This window comes from Drosophila biarmipes, chromosome 3R, assembly GCF_025231255.1.
Source record: "Drosophila biarmipes strain raj3 chromosome 3R, RU_DBia_V1.1, whole genome shotgun sequence".
Lineage (NCBI taxonomy): Eukaryota > Metazoa > Arthropoda > Insecta > Diptera > Drosophilidae > Drosophila > Drosophila biarmipes.
In genome coordinates this window covers 20,800,290-20,817,733 of record NC_066616.1, presented here as the reverse complement: position 1 = coordinate 20,817,733, position 17,444 = coordinate 20,800,290, and the positions used below count along the sequence as shown (strand labels likewise).

At 50.4% G+C, this 17,444-nt stretch overlaps 2 protein-coding genes across 2 annotated transcripts in view; one reads left to right on the top strand and one right to left on the bottom strand.

Moving 5' to 3' along the window:
* The first annotated feature begins 1,109 nt into the window (after window positions 1-1,109).
* On the top strand, window positions 1,110-4,808 carry LOC108026144 (endoplasmic reticulum mannosyl-oligosaccharide 1,2-alpha-mannosidase). The gene is made up of 6 exons (XM_017096873.3): window positions 1,110-1,472; window positions 1,551-1,829; window positions 2,002-2,503; window positions 2,582-2,922; window positions 2,979-3,166; window positions 3,303-4,808. Exons 1-6 carry the CDS (start codon window positions 1,386-1,388, stop codon window positions 3,955-3,957), a joined length of 2,052 nt encoding a protein of 683 aa, XP_016952362.1. The 5' UTR covers window positions 1,110-1,385; the 3' UTR covers window positions 3,958-4,808.
* A 59-nt stretch (window positions 4,809-4,867) lies between these two features.
* The window catches only part of LOC108026142 (mucin-17), a 47,283-nt gene continuing 34,706 nt past the window's right edge, over window positions 4,868-17,444 (bottom strand). Inside the window, exons 3-9 of the mRNA XM_017096871.3 lie at window positions 16,657-16,820; window positions 16,106-16,420; window positions 12,522-16,050; window positions 9,854-12,407; window positions 9,649-9,747; window positions 9,448-9,586; window positions 4,868-9,381 (exon numbers count right to left, since the gene is read on the bottom strand). Coding sequence (XP_016952360.1) covers window positions 7,144-9,381; window positions 9,448-9,586; window positions 9,649-9,747; window positions 9,854-12,407; window positions 12,522-16,050; window positions 16,106-16,420; window positions 16,657-16,820 — 9,038 coding nt within the window. The 3' untranslated portion in view covers window positions 4,868-7,143. The remainder of the gene's footprint in view (window positions 9,382-9,447; window positions 9,587-9,648; window positions 9,748-9,853; window positions 12,408-12,521; window positions 16,051-16,105; window positions 16,421-16,656; window positions 16,821-17,444) is intronic.

Genomic DNA, 17,444 nt, shown 5'->3' with positions numbered 1-17,444 from the left:
TTGGTGTTATAATCATCACCTTTTCCTCATTGCTTCCTATCTGTTCACTTAGGTTCTCGAATCTCTCATCTTTTATTTTTAGAAGACTCTCATTGTCTTTGAGTTTCAGAATATGATTTATCATATATCATTCATTTATTTCTTTGTCTTTTGTATGCACTTTTTCGTTGATTTGTATTTGACACTCGGCGTTTGCCAACCGACTTTGAAAATCAATAAATCTATTCATTTCATCTTGTTTGCTACGCAATTGCTCACTTTTTTCCTTAATTATTTTATTCAATTCTTGTATAACATCCTTTTGGGATTTTAAGAGATCTTGAGCGATTGACAGCTTACTCTGTAGGCCTTCGGCTTTAGGCTCTTCATAATAGTTATCAAATATAGGCTTCAGGAACTCAAAACAGTACGCGCTGCAGTTACTATTAATGTTTTTGTAACTGGATTTCGGTAGTATCGGCTCTGTGTGATACATTCTTGAAGATTAAAATTGTTTAAAAAAAAAACGCGAAATGGCCCGATTTCACGTTGGTAGATATTGAAACCTTACCGCCTGCGCCTTTGAATTGAACTGAATTCAGAAATGAATTTGATCATTTTAAACGGAGCTTTCTTTAGAGAAATACAAGCTCCGCTCGATTTCGTTTTCGGCAACGAGAATTCTTATCTGCCTGACTTCAAAAATGCCAGTGCTTACCACGTATATGGACGCTGTTGACAAGCAACCAAAACTTTAAATTATATAAGCCACTGCTAGATATTGTAGCAGATCCACCATAAATGGGTAACGCATTTCCACATCCAAATTTCGTAGCCTGATAAAAAAAACCACCTTGATTATGAAAATATATAAATATACAAATCTCGTCGAGAAGCTAGAGGCAGGTAATATCCCCTAAAAGTATTTATTTACTTTTTTAAAGTACTGGCTGAGTTCTAGGCCCTTGGAACTTCCAACTTGGAAGACTCCTGGTACTGAAACACCATGTAAAGAAATCACCTAGGCTTGTAAAAATACTAAACACATCCCGTCTCCTTCTAGCACGCGAAATACTTATCGGAGAAAGTCCCCTGTGTGAATTGACTATTAGACTTTATCGATAGCGCTGATATCGATTGTCAAGCTCCAAGAATGGAGCTCTCGAGGAAATAATTGTATCTTATTTGTAACTTGCGTAGTGTAGTGTAAGATATATTTATTAATGCACGGGCACGCAAGAGATGATTAGCGAGTGACGGAGGGCAGTACTAGTTGGTCGGACCTTGGTTAGTTAGCTCCTCATCCTCCGCTGGCAGCGGTGCAATCGATTTTTGTTGGAGGCGAGGCGAATGTTGCGGAATTTCCCATACAACTCTCCCACACTCTGAATTCCGGCGGCGACGCGATGAAGGACGGAGGTCACATAACGCTCACACTCCCGACGGGATCAGCGGCGACGGTGGACGAGCGGAGCAGGAAGAGCCTGCGGCGGGTAGGCTGAGGATGGGGCCTTGCTACCCAAAGATCCCTAAAAAGAAAGTCTAAAATTACTTATATTCCCACAATTCAGGCTTGGAATCAGCTGCCGCGTTGTCAGCGCAATCTCATTATTCTCGGAATAACCGCCTTTTGCGTGACGGTGCTGCTCTGCCTGAGTGGCGACCAACTGCTGGCGGCCAGTTCAAGGGATGCGGACCCTAAGGCTATCGTGGCTTCATACCAAATGGCCCTGCCAAATCCCCACCATCACCCCGGCGTGGATAGGGACAAGGATGTGGCCGAAGATACGGCCGCGGCACTGGGCACGGAAGACAAGAGACCACCTCGGGCGGCGGCACTTAGTGATAAGGTAAATAGCCCCCTTACTTAGTGCCGCTTTGATAAGTGCTTAATTGACTACCGATGTTTGCACATTACGATAGCCGTCCATATCAGTACGATTGCCTATTGGTGTTTTGATTTATTGCCGGCGCACTTCCAATGAAATCTTATAATGATATCTCAAAATCAATCAATTTCAGTTTAATGAATTAGTTGCCTACGGGGAAGCGAACTCTGCCGAGAACGTGGCCCGTCTGCCGGAGACGGTGGCCGCTCAAGGGCCGCCGCAGGCAGTGGCCTTGCCTCCGCCGGACAATAACAGGGAGCAGGACGTTGGAGGAATCGACATTTTGAACAATGTGGAGGAGCCCGTTCCCCAGGAGCCAACAGAGCCGCTCAGCGAACGCGAGCAGCTCGATCAGGCGATCAAGAGTCCACTGAATCTGGGAGGAGTCAGTTTCAAGGAGCACCTCAAGAAGATTAAGCCCCTCCTGGCCAAGGGCCAGCACTTCCATGGCGCCACCAACGAGCGCCAGTCGGCTGTGGTAGCCGCCTTTAAGCACTCCTGGGCGGGCTACAAGAAGTACGCCTGGGGGCACGACAATCTGAAGCCCATCTCCCAATACTCCCACGAATGGTTCGGTTTGGGACTCACCATTGTGGACTCACTGGACACCATGTACATAATGGGACTGGATGATGGTGAGTTGGCACTTTTTTTTGTCCAAACTGTAGTAGTATAACTTTCACCTTTTAATATTCACTACTTTTACCACACAGAATTCAAAGAGGCCCGCGACTGGGTGGAGCAATCACTGCGCTTCGATACCAAGCGCGATGTGAATCTCTTCGAAGTGACTATCAGAGTCCTGGGCGGATTGCTGTCCGCCTATCACTTGAGCGGGGACACAATGTTTCTGGCCAAGGCAGCAGAGCTGGGCAACCGTTTACTGCCCGCCTTCTTATCTCCGTCGAATATCCCCTATTCGGATGTGAATCTCGGCGATCTGTCGGCGCATTCACCCAAGTGGTCGCCGGATAGCTCCACCAGCGAGGTGACCACCATTCAGCTAGAGTTTCGTGACTTGAGTCGGTCTACAAACGTTTCCGTTTATGAACAGGTAAATAGATCAGATAAGAGGCAACGTAAAATTATAAAACAATTTGCTCCCATTAGGTTGCTCACAAAGTAAACGAAAAGGTGCACGATCTGGATAAGAACCATGGCCTGGTGCCCATATTCATCAACGCCAACACGGGAACCTTCCGCAACTACGCCACCATTTCCCTTGGGGCTCGTGGTGACTCCTACTACGAGTACTTGCTCAAACAGTGGATCCAGACAGGCCGTAAGGATAACGACAAGTAAGTGTTGTAATTTGTAATTGAAGTAGGTGAACTATATTTCGGTCAATATACTCTGGGCCGAAAGAGCTGTTCCACCTGTGCAATCATCAATTGCTGAGTATTATTTGTCTTATACCGCCTTTGTTTACCTTAGCCTTATCTTGGATTATATGCAAGCGGTGGACGGGGTACTAACACAGCTGATGCGGCGCACTCCACGTGAGCATTGGGTTTACATTGGCGAGCTGATCAATGGCAAAGACTTTAAGCCGAAAATGGACCATCTTACGTGCTATCTGCCCGGCACTTTAATTCTGGGCCACCAGAACGGAATGCCGGACTCGCATCTAATCCTGGCCAGGGACTTGATGGACACATGCTATCAGACCTACATGATGAACCCCACACATTTGGCGGCCGAGATTTCATACTTTGCGCTCACCGAGAAGGATGATCAGGACATCTATGTGAAGCCAAACGACGCCCACAACCTGCTGCGACCCGAGTTTGTGGAGAGTCTTTATTATTTCTACTCTATAACCGGAAATCGCACCTACCAGGACATGGGATGGACAATCTTCCAGGCGTTTGAAACTCACGCCAAAGTGAATGCTGGCTACACTTCGATGGGAAATGTGAAGAACGCACAGAATACACGACTGCGCGATCTGATGGAAAGTTTTTGGATGAGCGAGACTTTGAAGTACTTCTACCTACTGTTCAGCGACGACCGCAAGGAAATCGATCTGGAGCAATGGGTGTTCAACTCGGAGGGCCATCCACTGCCCGTCTATCCGCTCAAGACTTAACTACCCCCTAGGTGAGGCAAATAGAGGGCAGCGCAACTTAGTTGCGCCAGCGAAACTAACTGATAACCGAATAGAGTCGGCGCATTTAGGCTGCAACAATCGTTTTACTCGTATTCGTACTTTAGCGCAAATGCCAAATACTATGCTAAGCTTAGGGTCAAGGTCGAGCCCGGTCGGCCAATCGAATAGAGCAATGCCCAACAGCGGGATGGGTCGATGAGCAAACATTTTTAATCGCAGTGTCGAATAGTTAAGGTATAATATTAAAATTAAAAAACTCTTTCTAAAAAAATATGATTTAAAATTTTATCCAAATATGTATATTGTTCAAGGCCAGCAATCTTAATTATCCATCAGCTTTGAGGCTATTAAAACTGATATTATACCAGCGGAACACGGCATTATGCTCGCCCCGGCGATTATGAACAACTCATCGAACCATCCCATCTTCCTATTTAACATGTCATTTTAAAATCGCTAGGATCCGATTGTATAATATTCTTTGTACTGATACCTATTAATTTGTAATAATTTATTTCCTAATGTAAGCACCTACTGTAACATGATGTTGGGCCTTTGCTAACGCGTCTTTTTAGCCAGTAGCCAGTAGCCAGAACAGCCGGTTTTAACCTTGTAATCTCTCTTGTAGTTAATTGTGTATGTTTACGTTAGCATGATATTAGGAACTCAGTTGCACTCAGCACAAACGCGATTTGTGTGTAATCTTAAAAGTACGAAAAAATGAAAAACGAATCTCATAGAGAATGCCACAAGAGCATTTTCGATCCCATAGGCAACCAGCGTATTTGAAAAAGAGCCGATAATAAAAAGCGATAATTTTTAAAATTGTATGGAATTTTCTTTATTTTCCTAAGAACATTTCACCCAGTACAAACGCAAATGCATGAACTTTGATTGCATTTTCTTTTTATTTAGTTTTCGTTCTCAGTTGGGCTTTCGGTTTGTTGCGTTTCAGTGAGATTTATATTGAATCCTTTGTTTGTTTTGTTTTTGCTTTGTTTTATGTACTTAATGTTTATGACGACTATGAATGGATGGGCTTAATAAACTATCAAATATTAAAGTTGTTTCCTTTGCTCTGCTGTCTCTCTCTCCCTATGCTGATGATGTTTAATTAAAACTCACAATGTTTGTTTAAAAATCTTTAGTTTTCTCTTTATGTTAAATTACATTTAGACACATTTAGCTGAACAATTCAAATGACGACACTGCTCTTTGTTGTTGCGGTTGTTCTTGTTGTGGAAAGGTGGTTGCGGGAGGGGCGACCGATTGAGTTCTGAGTTCGATTTTGTTCTAAATACAACTTAAAACAATTCGCATTAATGATCTATCAATAGATTTAAATTTATTCAGTTTTGGGTTGCCAACTTAAATTATGCTATTACATATACATTTTTACACCAAAGTTATTTGTCTTTGAATAATAACTAGAAAGTTTCAAAATAGAAATACAAGATCATGCAACTCAGACGGGGGAGATGGGGATGGGTGCGGGTTATGGTCTAGGAATCATGGGTGTGGGGGCCTGAATTATCGAAGCACATCTTAAAATATGGTACCTCTCGAAGTTCCCTTACAGACTACACGTAATACAAGCATTCCGTCCACGGTAGTACGTATCGTAGTAGGTGTGTTAGTGGTGGTATTAAAGTAGTAGTTAGTATTGTAATTGGTATGTAATTGATGCGTGGCGCCCGCCCTCCCCACGCCAAACATTTACAATTGCTTTCGCGACTCGCGACTCTCAACTCGCGATTCCGATTCGTTTTGGATAAGCTTTGTAGTGGCTTACTGAGTGTGGGTGTTCTCTTTTTCGTTTTTGCTTCTTGCATAGACTTTAATCGTATTTATTATGTATGTTTACAAGCTAATCAGACATCTATATTTAAAACGTGGCACAAATCACAAGTCAGATTTGTCGCAAGATCAAGATACAATTGATACGATTCGTTAATTTGTTTTGTTTTTTTTTTTGTTTTTCCTGTCATTCCTCAACTCATCTTCAATCGATCGGTTTAAGTGTATAAGATATTACATTAGATTCAATAATTTATAAATGTTTAAACTAAATTGGCTAAAATTGTGATTTTTGAACTGCTTTTGGTTTGCTTCGTAGTTTGCCATAGTTGGTACTCGTTAATCCCTAAGATCTTTGCATTTGCTTTCCAATGACACCCGTAGCTATGCCGAAATATTCTTTACTCTCGAATTGAGCACGTCAATAGGTTAGTTAGTTGGTTGGTTGGTTGGTTTGTTTGTCTGTAATATCAGAAGCAGTCGTACGTAAAGCGCTTGAAATGATATTTCCTTTCTTTTAAAATGCTTAGCTATATATATTTATAATCTGTTTAGACAGTTGCCGGGGGCGCGAATGAAACTGCTGCATGCTCTAACTATGTACAAAACTTTTTCGCAACGTAATGCTTAAATAAATATATTTTATCTGGGCTTCTAAAATCGATTGGATGCGGATAAATTGCTCTGTCTGATATTCCAACGACAACAAAATTGGCAACGTGATTTTAATTGTTTCTCAGAATTGCTTCAAGTAACTTAATTATGAATTATACAACCAATTCGTTTTCCCTCCCTTTTGTTTTGCGCGTGATTCCTCCTCATCTCATCATTGCCTTCAGTTTCTTACGTACTTTTCTTGGTTTCATTTGAATAAATTGTCTAGGGGCTTTCTCTTAGTTACTGTAGCTATATAATTTATAATATTATGTTCCGTTTAGTGTACCTCTGTGAGAAGCATTTGATGCTATTCGTCGTTTAGTTTTCAATTCACCACGTCAATTGCTTTCTTCGCTTTATTGGGGCTGTCGTACTACAGATGCCGATGCCTACACGTTCACCTCTCTCTCTCTCCTCCTTCATTCCCCTTGCATTAAGTAATTGGTAATTTGAGGGTTGGTCAAATATTGTACAAAACATTGGACTAAACAATACAAACAATAAGTAAAAACAATTTATGCTACGGTTCCAACTTAGATCTAATTAAAGGTTGTACTCGGGGGTAAAACAATAACCAAGGACAACTAAGACGGGTATCTATACAATCAGGAATTCATTATTATCAATCGTTTTTCACAAGGTGGTGGCATTAAACTCTAGTATCAGACTGTTGGAGGCGTTCTCCGCGGCGGTGGTGCTAGGCGCTCCAAGTCAGGAGGTCATTATCGACTTGACCGGATCGTCCAAGCCGCCGGCCACGCAGCTAAAGTCGTTCAGTTGCCCGAAATGCTCCGCCTGGGCCTGCGACATGTTCTGATGGTGATGGTGCTGCAGGTGCGGCTGTTGCTGGTGGCTCTGCATCATCTGATGCTGCTGGTGGTGGTGGTGCTCCAGCAGTATGTTGCTGCTGTTGTCCGCCACTCCACTTACTGCGGAACCACCGCCACTGATCAGGCAGTCGTTCATCTCCTCGCCCAGTTGGCGGCGACGCTGAATCACCTGCTCCTGCTGGCAGCTGGGCATATTGCCGCCTGCCTGTCGCTGATCGTCCAGCGTGCTGTCGCCCAGGATCGAGCCCAGGGAGAACTGCAGCGAGTCACCGCTGTTCTGCAGATTGAGGATGCTGTCAATGGCGCTGGCCACATGCCGACTGATGTCATCGTCGTACTCTCCGCCAGCCACCACTGCTGCTCCGCCCATGTGGTTGACATGCATCTGCTGCTGGTGCTGTTGCTGCTGTATCTGTTGCTGCAGGTTGTGCTGGAAGTGTTGCTGCTGGTGCTGTTGTTGCTGCTGCTGATCCATTATATTGCCATAGGAAAAGTTGTGTTGCTGCTGAACCTGCTGTTGCTGCTGCTCCATCAACATCTGAGGGAATCCAGCTGGCAGCATGTCCGAGTCCAGGAGACCGTGCTGAGGCACTTGGACATGTTGCTGCTGCTGCGACGACATGGGCGATGAAGAGGACGACGACGAGGCAGTGCACATGCGTTTGCTGCTGTTGTCATCTTCCATATCGCTGCCGGAGCCCATCAGCTGGCTATCCCAGCTACGTTTCCGCGACTCTCCTCCGTTCACCAGCTCGCCGTTGCTGGTTCCGCTGGAGAGGAAGTCGCTGTAGTGCGCCTCCATGCTTTGCATCCAGCGTGGGTTATTGTTGCAGTTCAGTTCAATGTGATGTTGCTGCTGTGATGGTTGTTGAGCGCCTGCATACTGCTGCTGCTGTTGCGGCGCCTGTTGCTGTGGCGTCTGCTGCATAAATGTGGCATCTGGCACCCACATGTTCAACTTGTTCTTGTGGTTGACCGCCGGCGATTTTGAATCGCCAAAGATCTCATCCAGGTTGGACTCAATGTCGTGCGCATCGCTGCTGCTCTTCACGTCCAGATGCACGGGTGACTCTCCGAACATTGCCTCCAGTCGCGTCTCCACGGACTTTTGTACATCCGAGTCACTGCTGAATAACTCACTGATGGCCGGATGCTCGTTCTGTTGCTCAGCATCAATGACCACCGGCTGTTCGCGCTGGCCACTGCAAGAGGAGACAGTCTTGACGGGATTGGAACCGGCATGGTTTTCGCTAACGCAACTGCTGTTGCTGCTGCTGGTGGTGCTTTGGTTGCTCTTGTCAATGCAGCCGTTGGGAAACAGGTCGGACATGTGGTTGCTGTTGTTCATCATATTGTTGGAGTTGGAGTTGTCCATAAAGTGCTGCTGTTGCTGCTGCGCTGTTTGGCGGCTGATGGGCATATGCTGCTGGTTGCCATTAAGCTGTTGTTGAGGCGGTTGCTGCATTGCATCATTATTCATAAGATTAAGCTCCTTTTGCAGGCAATACCAGCTATCATCCTGATCCACTGCGTCTCCTCCATTGCCCTTGATATGTTGTTGCTGCTGATGTTGCTGCTGTTGTTGGTCCATCAAGTTTCGTTCTTGGTAGCGAGCCTCTGCGCTCTTGGCCAAAGCCGCTTTGTTCTCCACCTTTTTCATGATGAAGCTGGTGGTGAGCTCAGACTCGATATCGAAATTGTCGTAGTCTTTTTTGATATACTTCGACGATGACTCCTTGTCCTGACCCTCGCTCTTCACAGATCCATTAACTGTGGCTTCGCCAGCTTCGTTGCTTTCCTCCAGCTTCACTGTCGCACTCTGCTGTGGCTGCGACTTGCTGAATGCCTTGTTGACATCAGCGCTGTTTTTCAACAAATCAAACTTGTCCACCACGCCGTCCGGATGGGCTGACTTATCGATCGGTTCCTGTTTAATCTCCTCCTTCACCTTAGCCTCTGGCTGGAGTTCGCTGGCCAGCGTTGTTTTCTCGCTATTCTGCTCCTCCTTCAGCTGCTGCTCCAGCTCCTTTTCAGCGGTGCGAATTTCGTTGATCTCGCCCTTGAGATCGTCGATCATCAGCTGTTGCATTTGCAGCAGCTCCGAGGTGCGATGTGGTAACTGTTTAACAATAACGAAAAATAGGTTAATAACGATTTATGTAGATAGCATAGGGGCTTTCCATACCGTTGATTCCTGCATTAGTATTTCCTGGAACTTGCCATTAAGCTGTCTGAACTTGTCCTGGAATCCCAGAGCAGTGGACTCAAACTCCTCGTCCTCGTCGGACGGCAACTCCACATCGTTTTCATGCATGCAATGGTACCTAAACGAAAAACACGTGTCAGCAATGGGTTAAGTTTATCGTTTTTCGAGGCCATTTCTCACCTGATGAGCCTCTTAACCGCCTCGTCCTTGGTGCGGAAGGGCTTGACGTAGTCCGGCTTCAGGCAGCTCTCCTGGTCGACCTCCAGTTGGCGCACGAATCTGCGAAAATACAAAAGTTAGTAACCAGGCTCGGTGGTGCGTTGCTTTATCTGCAATCCAGTTGGCCGCTTTTCGTGAAATCGGCATTGTTCAACCAACTACTCACAAGGAGAGGCGTGCTATTTTGGGTTTCTGCGTTGGCATTTCGTCCATTTTGTTTGGCATGTAAAGGGGCAGGCTCGGTATGCTCGGCAGTGTTGGCACCAGATTTCCAATCGGTCCTGGCGCCACTCCAAGTCCCACACCCATTGATGCAGCTACTGGTGGCAGGATTGGTGTTGCCTGCTGTTGCTGCTGCTGTAACTGCTGCTGCTGCGGCTGCTGTTGAGGTTGCAATGGTGGCAGCGGCAACATGCTGTTCACCTGCATTACAGAGTTGCTAGTGAGAGTGTTGCTACTGTTGCTGTTGTTGAGCAGATTGGTGGAGCTGGAGAAGATCAGCGGTGGTGGTCCGCTTTTGTTGAGCATTGCTGGCTGCTGTTGCGACTGCTGCTGCTGTAGTTGTTGCTGTTGCTGCTGGACAACGGGCAGCATGTTTACTTTTTGTGGTAACATATTGATGCTTCCGTTGGGTGGCTGTTGCTGCAGTTGCTGTGGGCTTTGTTGCAGCTGCTGGGTATTATTGGCTTTGTTCCTGTTGGCCGGCTCTTTGGGTTTTATTTGCAGCTGTGATTGTTGCTCCTGCTGCGGTTTGGATTGCACCTGCTTTTGTTTGTTGCCCGCCTGTTGCTGCTGCTGCTGTTGCTGTTGCTGCTGCTGCTGGTGCTGCATGGGATAGATGTGTATCCGCTGCGTTATGTTCTGCTGGGCATTGGGAGTAGCTGCGACACCGCCAGCGGCTGCTCCGGCTGCTGTGGTGGATGAATGGTTGTTGGGCTGCACCACATTGGCAGGCACGATAGTCTTCAATGGCTCAGAGACCGTCGGTTGCAACTGAGGCTGCTGTTGCGGCTGCTGTTGCACCGCCTGTGGCATCAGCGTAAATCCTCCACTTCCGTTGGCCGTCGGCAACATGCCCTCCGGAGTGGGCACCTCCTTGCCGGAGGCCAGGATTCGGTGCTGCTCGGCAAAGAGTCGCTGCAGTGCCAGATTTATTTCCGCATCGGTCATCGGCTTGTTGTAGGCGGCAATAGTTGCTGGATCGATTTCCGGGGAGACGGGCAGGAAGGTCGTTTTGTTCTGCAGCTTTATTGTGAGGAACTGGATCTGCATTTGGACCTGCTTGAAAACCTGTTGCATTTGTGGTGTTAGTTGGATGGTCTGCACCCGGGACACAGTGTTCGGTTGCGGCTGTTGTTGCTTGGGAGCCTGCAATTGTTGCTGTTGGGCTTGCAACTGCTGCTGCTGCTGCTGCTGCTGTTGTTGTTGGGGTGGCATCTGCTGCTGCAATTGCAGTTGGCTGACTCCAGAAGCCACTGTTGGAGATGGCATTGGAGCAGGAGTAGCCACCGTGGTGGCCGTCAAGCTGAAGCTCGTCCTCTGTTGCTGCTGCTGTTGCAATATCGCCGCCGTGCCCGACGGTTGTTGCTGCTGCATGGGCACCGTGACGCCCACCAACTTGGTGCCACTCGTCGTCTGGAAGGGCTGGATGCTGGCGCTCATCGTGGTCGTGGTGGTTGTTGTGCAACTGGAGCTGCCCACCACAATCATCTGTTTGCCACTGGCCACATTCGGTTGGACAATCTGCACCGGATTATTGTTGGGCTTCTGCGAGAGGGGGTCCAACTTTGGCATCGGCTTAACCACGCTGGCGTTCTTCAGATTTGCCAGCTCAGAGGCATTCGTCGGCGTCGCCTTGGGCTTCCGCACCGGTTTCTTTTTGACCACCGCTCCACCAGCAGCACCACTGGTGGCTGCCTTGGCCGGCTCCAGTTTCGCCTTGCTTTGATCGATTATCGGCGCCACATTGGCCACCTGCTTGGTTACCGTGGTAAGTGAGGTGGTGCTCGTGGTCGTGGTCAGTGTGGTACTGGCCGTTGTGGTGATGGCCAAGCCATTACTGATCGGCTGGATGGGATGCACGATCTGCTGCTGCGGGGGCTGAGGTCGCAGTGGCATAGAAAGTGCCATCGACGATGAGGCACCACTGACCGCCACTTGCTGCTGCTGCTGCTGCTGGGTGGGCAAGGGATTAACATCGTTGAAATGGAGTTGTCCCAACTGCAGGCACTGGGCCAGCTGTTGGGCATTTATCCCGGCCGGGGCAATGAGCAGGCGTTCTGTGGGTCCAATCGAAGCTGCCGTTTGGCCCGCGCTCATCGCCGTGATCTGATTGGTCACGCTGTTCAGGCAGAACAACTGCTGAGTGGTGGGATCGATAGGCGGCAGGGCTATGTAGCGCTGCTGTCCGCTGTTGGCCAGTTGCGGAGCAGGCGCCGGCGAGGGTATTGGCACGGAGATGGTTGCAGGCTGAGTGGGCAGGCTCACGGGCACGGTGACCGGTTGCAACTGGGGCTGCAGCTGCGCGGGGATCAGTGGCTGCTGCTGGATGAGAACCTGCGAGTTGAGCGGCAGAGGCGGGAAGGACATCACTTCGTTCTGCTTGGCGGGCATTGTGGCCGGTGGTTTCATCGTCGACATGGTGGTTGTGGTGCTCGTCATCCCCAACATACTGCTGGCGGTATGTGCTCCCTGTCCTGACATTTTTCTATTGTTGGCCACTGAAATGGGAGAAAATTTCAATTAGGTTTACTTAGACCTCTTTTTTTCATTCAAGAAAACATGGGAACAACAGGATCTTTAGAAGGACAAGTATCTTCTTTAAGTTCACTTACCTTTAACTTCTATTTTGGGAGCTGTTGAAACCTTGGGTTGCGCCTGTTGCTGCTGCAGGATGGTCTGAGGTGGAGCGACTGGCTGGGGGATTTGGATGACTTGCTGTTGGGATTGCAACATCGGCGTTGGCTGCTTGTTGGGATCCACGCGCGTCGGCTCATTGATGATGGTCACATTGGGCAGGGCACCCTTGAGCAGTGCCTGCAGGATGAGCTGCGATTGATGGTCCTGCGGATTGTTGGGATCATGTCGCAGAATCAGTCGCTCGCATTGCTCGGACACGGTGAGCGTGAGGCTACCAGTGAGCTGTGGAACCAGGGCCGCAGCCGATGCAGGAGATCCCACTGAAACCGATACATTGGCGGGCATTCCAGTTAACTGAGGTGGCAGAATCGTGGCTCCACCGGCGGTTAGGGCCGGCGTGGGCGTCGTAGAGACCGCTGGCTGGGCGGTACTGGCTGTCGTCGGCGGTGGAGTGGCCTGCGGTATGGCAACCAGTTGCATCTGTCGACCATCGCTGGACAACTTGAACCCTGTGGATTCCGTACTGATCGTCGGGGCCACCGAGGGAACCGTTGGCTGAAATACCAACTGGGTGGACTGGGAGGTGGGCGCATGGGACCCCGCTCCCGGTGTACCCCCCATCACCGTTGCTCCCGGTGGAAGGATCGGCATTATTTGGATCTTGTTCTCCACCGCACTGCTCACCGGCAGGGCGGACTGGTGATGATTGTGCACCTGTGAGATCTGAATGTTGCCAATCTGACTCGGCACAGCCGTCGGCGTTCCGTGGGTCAGCATCAGTGTGGAATTGCTGCTGCTCGTGGCGGGAGTGGGCGTGGTCAGCGTGATGGTGTTCACAGTGGTGGGTTGGCTGTTGCTTAGGATGGTACTGGTGCTGCTGCTGATCGTGGTGGTGGTGCCGCTGCTCGACGAGATCATGGTGCTGCCGCTGCTGCTGGTGATTACTTCCGGTTTCTTGGCGTTCTTCCGCACCGCAGGCTTTCTCCTTGGCTTCACCGCCACCGTTGTGGACACGGGGTTGGAAGTTGGCGCCGGGTTGGGCGTTGCCATGGGTGCCGGAGTCACCTGCGGCTGCAGCGTCATGCTGGGCAGGCTTATGTTTATGGTCGGTGTGGCAGTGGTGGTCGCCTTCGCCGCCGCTGCAGCTGCTGCCGCCTGTTGCGCCAAATGCTGCTGCGCCTGCTTCTGGATCTCCTCGGCTGTGGGCAGCCGCGGAGTGGACAGACCAAACGGCGGCACCGCCGCCTCCGCACTAGGATCGATCTTGATGAGGATATTTGGTATTTCGGTGGCTGATTCGTTTCCCGATTGCGAGGCCGTCGAGGACTGGGGCTGCGGAGCGGGAATGGTCAGGGTGAAGGGCAGGCCATCGCTGCCGTTTTGGTTCGGTATGGAGATCATGATGTCGCCGCTGCTGCCTGCCGTCGTTGTTCCGCTGCTGGGAGTCGCCTGGGCTTGAGTCGCTGGCTCGGGTTCGGTTGCTAGCCCAGTGTCCAAGCCCATGCCGTAGTCCTCGTCATCGTCGTCGTCGCCAGTGATGCCGCAGAACTTCATCACATCGCCGAGATCCAACTTTCCGTTGCTACTCCGCTGGATTGTCGTTGGTGGTGGCGAAGGCGACTTGGAGCGCACTACTTGCGGTGGCGTGGGCGTGGCCGCAATGACTATCTTCTGGGGTGTCGGTGGCCTCACCTCGACGGGCGCCACTGAAGGAGCGGGTGCGGCTGCTGCTGGAGTTGGGGCTGCTGCTGCTGGCGCCTGCTTCTTCTTGCGCGGTCGCGGCTTCTTCTTCGGCTCTGGAACAGTGGTCGCCTGGACAGATTGCTGGGCCTGCTGCACCTGGGACTGCGTTTGCTGCAATTGATGCTGCAACTGTTGGATCTGCGCCTGCTGCTGTTGTTGCTGCTGCTGCTGCAACTGGATGGTGGCCATCGCCGCCTGCTGTTGCTGCTGCATCATGGGCACCGGCGTCGGTTGACGCAGTGGCTCCGGGGTGACGGCCAGCGGCACATGCGCTGGCGACGACTGGGTAAAGAGCTCCGCCGTCGTGCTCGCACCTCCGCCGTTGTTTGTTCCGGGAGCCTGCGGCGTCTGAAAAGCATTGGCTATCTGCTGCAAGTGCGCCCCATTCAGCTGATTCAGATTGATGGTGGCTCCACCCAAGCTCTGCTGCAGATGAGCTGGTAGCTGGGAGATCGCGGTGAGGCCGTTGGGCATTTGGATTTGGGCAGCCGCCAATTGCAGGTTCTGCAGCTGAGCCGCCACACTTGGGCCGAGGAGCTGGGTGTTCAACGTGGCCGTCGTGGCAAACGGCTGAGATCGTGGCGCCTGCGCCTGGGCCTGTGCCTGTGCTAGGGCCGCATGCAGACCCGTGAGCTGCGTGCCCGTCTTGATGGCGCTCTGGAACTGACCCGCCGCCGTCTGATGGATAAGGTTCGCCTGCGAGGACACAATGAAGGTGGGCGCGGCAGCCAGCTGCATGGTCGCTCCATTGGTGCCCACTATCCGCAGCAGTTGCTGCTGGGCCGGCTGCGTCTGCAGCTGCGGCTGTCCCCGGGCATTCTGCTGGATGACCAGAGAGGGCGTGGTCGTCAGCTGGGGCGTGGGCGGACGCAGGATCAGCTGCACGCCCTGCGGATTCTGCTGCACCAGCACGGGCATCTGGTTGAGGAGCAACTGCTGGTTGGTGGTTGCAGGTAGCAGGATCTGCTGTTGCTGCTGCTGCTGCTGTTGTTGTTGGGTGGGATTGTTGGCCTGGCCAGTTTGTTGCGGCGACTGCGAGATCTGCGCTCCACCTGCGGTCGAGCCCTTCTTTTGCTGCTGCAGCTCCTGCTGCGGCTTGGGCAGGATTTGTTGCGGTGCCTTGCCGGTCTTGCCGGTTGGCATTGTGACTCCGGCATTGCTAACGAATCGATGTTGTTGCTGCTGGAGAGGCTGTGGTTGCTGTTGCTGCTGTTGTTGTTGCTGCTGCTGCTGCTGGATGGGCTGTTGCTGCTGTTGTTGTTGCGTGGTGGCTATGAGCTGGCCCTGCGGTCCCTGGATAAACTGGAAGACCTGCTGCGCCTGCTGCTGTTGCTGCGGCTGCTGCGAGATGGTGAACTGCTGGGGCAGCATCTGCATGGGTTGGGGCTGCGGAGTTGGAGGCTTAATCGCAGCCGCTGCTATGGCGCCGCTGGGACTCGGGATGGGACTGTCCGCTATCAGGGGACTGCTGCTCTGGTAGTGCTGGAACTGCTGGTGCTGCTGCTGCTGCTGCTGCTGCCCCTTCTGACCCTTCGTCGGACCTTTGGCGCCGCTGCTGGTGACCACACTGCCAACCGAGGTGGCAAACGAGGTGGGCGTGCTGATGGCGGTGGCATTGAACTGTCCATAGCCTCCTCCGCCGGCTGCCACCGCAGTCGCACTGCTGATCGAGGTGGGTGCAACGGCGCTGCTGAAGATCTGGTGGCCCAGCTGTTGCTGTTGTTGCTGCTGCTGCTGCTGGGTTGCCCGCTTGGTGCCCTTCTATAAAGGAAAAATATATTTTAGCTTGTGTAAAATAATAATTATAGATTCCCACCTTATTGAGCTGGATATTATTGGAACCCACCAGAGTGGCATTCAGCTCGTTCCCAATGGCATTTCCATGCAGTGTGACACCCACTCCCACTCCGGCACTGCTACCAGCTCCTCCTGCTACACCGGCACCTAAGCCGGCTCCAGTTCCTCCTGCGGCGGTGGCTATCAGGCCACCACTGGTCACGCCGATGACCGTCGTGGCAGCGGCCGGCGATTGTGAGGGGCTCGGCTGGAAGACGACGGTTCCAGCATTGGGACTGCCATTGGTGAACTGGTGGATGGACTGTCTCCTGCCAGGCGTCGCCGCCTTGCGCTCCTGGAAGGAAATAGAGAAAGATTAGATTACTAAAGATGTTCTACAAATTTAAGAGATAATATTATTCTTATTTAAAAACTCTGCCTTCGTATTAAACAAAAGTAATTAAGAATAATTTAGAGCCAAGAGCATTTCTTCAAAGTGACAAGAAAAAAACTAAAATCAAGCAGATTTGCACGTGAATTTTAGTTTAAAATTCTTTACAAACTCCAAAACCTCCTAGGCGATCAACTTACGTGTTCCTGGGGATTGCTGTTGGCGTTTACTTGACTGCCACCGGCTACGAGCACCACATCCTGTGGGAACGGCGAGAGCGATGGCGATGGCTGAAGACGAGGGCTAGCTGAGATCGATGGCGATGGACTGGGCGTCAGAAACGGACCCGGAGGAGACAATATTCCTGGAAACGAAACGAAGGCAAGGGCGAAATTAATATTTGCTTACAAAAATCGGGCGCAAAGTTGACCCAAATATATACGTAGGAATGTACACCGTAGGAGTGTGTGCATATCTGGAGCTGCAATCGCTTTTTGGTACGTGACCAAAGTGGCAACTGTCCTCGGGTTCCACCAAGTATCTCTCACAGAGATAGCACGGCGCATCTCCCATAATTGTCCGCCATTTCACAAAGTTGTTTACCCTACCCCTTGGCCCTGCTTTCCGTTCGGTTCCCCCTTTGTGCATACAAAAGCGAGGCAACTTAGCACATTTTCAAACACCAGCTGAGATGAGAGCCCCTATACCATAGCATGCTATAACAAACGAACACAGCGACACACGACGACGTACCGAAGACCAGATACAATTTGGTTTTGGGCCAGAACCAGTTTCATTTCGAGAGTTCTTTGCACTTCTTCGGCTCGAGTATCTTTTTCTCTCACACTCCTCTTTTGTTCGACTTTTTTCTGGGCTTTTTAGAGGAGCAGGGAGCTCTGCTTTCAGCATTCAGCATTCGGCTTTCAGAATATTGGCCAAAGGCAGGGCCAATCTGGACAGGCATTTAATTCAATTGGTAGCTCGCTTT